The sequence below is a fragment of the Amphimedon queenslandica genome, unplaced genomic scaffold, assembly GCF_000090795.2.
Source record: "Amphimedon queenslandica unplaced genomic scaffold, v1.1 AMPQUscaffold_13152, whole genome shotgun sequence".
Lineage (NCBI taxonomy): Eukaryota > Metazoa > Porifera > Demospongiae > Haplosclerida > Niphatidae > Amphimedon > Amphimedon queenslandica.
In genome coordinates this window covers 95,057-96,392 of record NW_003546612.1, presented here as the reverse complement: position 1 = coordinate 96,392, position 1,336 = coordinate 95,057, and the positions used below count along the sequence as shown (strand labels likewise).

The 1,336-nt window shown below is 33.1% G+C and overlaps 1 protein-coding gene across 1 annotated transcript in view; it reads left to right on the top strand.

Annotated features, from left to right (window-relative positions):
- LOC100641648 (CUB and sushi domain-containing protein 3-like) overlaps window positions 1–1,213 on the top strand; it is a 4,995-nt gene extending 3,782 nt beyond the window's left edge. Inside the window, exons 6-11 of the mRNA XM_020000805.1 lie at window positions 320–397; window positions 445–611; window positions 658–738; window positions 786–896; window positions 948–1,043; window positions 1,088–1,213. Of these exons, the coding sequence (XP_019856364.1) occupies window positions 320–397; window positions 445–611; window positions 658–738; window positions 786–896; window positions 948–1,043; window positions 1,088–1,213 (659 nt within the window). The remainder of the gene's footprint in view (window positions 1–319; window positions 398–444; window positions 612–657; window positions 739–785; window positions 897–947; window positions 1,044–1,087) is intronic.
- Window positions 1,214–1,336: the final 123 nt, after the last annotated feature.

The following is a 1,336-nucleotide window of genomic DNA, read 5'->3' as shown; positions in this document are numbered from 1 at the left end:
CTTTACCATAAATAATATCTATAATTTTAATAGCTACTACAATTTCGTCGAGCTTTCACCTCAAGCAGTGAAGTATCAACATTATCACAAACAACAACTTCAAGCATGCAGAGATCATCATCATTGTCATCATTAGTAAACCCTCCATCTACTACTCAACCTACACTAAGCATGTCATCAGCCACTACACTAAGCACAAGTTCTACTGTGATGCCTACCACTTCTGCTGATGATAGTAACAATTCGTTAGTTATTGGAGGAGTCATTGGTGCAGTGTTGCTTATTTTAATAATACTAATAGTTGCTATTCTGTTGATAGTTTTATTAGTATCAAAATCAAGAAGAAAGTCTCGTAAACTGAATGTTCCTGCTACTACAAATCTTACAAGTCCAATACGTAAGAAATTTATAAATACGTGCAATAATTAATTTTGATTTTTATAGTTTTTTCGAATTTATATAATTCAATGTCAAAGGATTCAAAAGCTGCTCCATCTGAAGAACATCCAGTTCCAGACTATGATGATCCTGCTTTAACTTTGAAGCATGAGACAACACCACAGACTTTTACTAATCTACTGTACTCTGAATTAGAAGCTTTGAAAACTGAGGTGCTCTTTATAAAATTTGAACCATGTTATTATTGATCATTAATAGGACGACAACAAGTATCCAACTGAGGATTATGACAATGAGAATATTGCCAATGTGGTCCTACCTCCTCCAATTTATTTAGATGTACGTGTATCTAATAAAAAAGATTTAATTTAATTTGGAATTGATAGGTTGATGATGACACTAAAGGTGTAGCCAATTCATTGTATTTCATACAAGAAGAGGCCGAGGAAAAAGATGAAGGGGGAGCTGGGGCTGTATATTTTACACTTGATGAAGATGTCAGTTAAATAGAAATATTTCATATCATGATTGTCATTTACTTACAATAGGCTGCAACTGAAAGTGGTGATAAGAAAGATTTGCCTGTTTACTTTACATTAGAAAATGAACGTAAAACTGTACCAAAATTTAATGCCCGCAAACTTGTGAGTACTAATATTATAAAAGCTTGTTATTGTTATTGCTTTAGGCTAAAAGGAACACCATTGCTTTTGTTCAACCTGGAGAAAGTGAAGATGAAATTTATGGTCAAATTGAGCGTTCATCAAATCCTATGATTCATAGAGACAGTTTGATGTATGTGTATCAAAGCTAACAATATATATCTGGTATTTTTAATAGATTGAGTACTATAATTGGATCTGGTCAGTTTGGTAATGTGTGTAAGGGACAGTGGAAGAAAACTAATGGAGATACCATTGATGTAGCAGTTAAGATG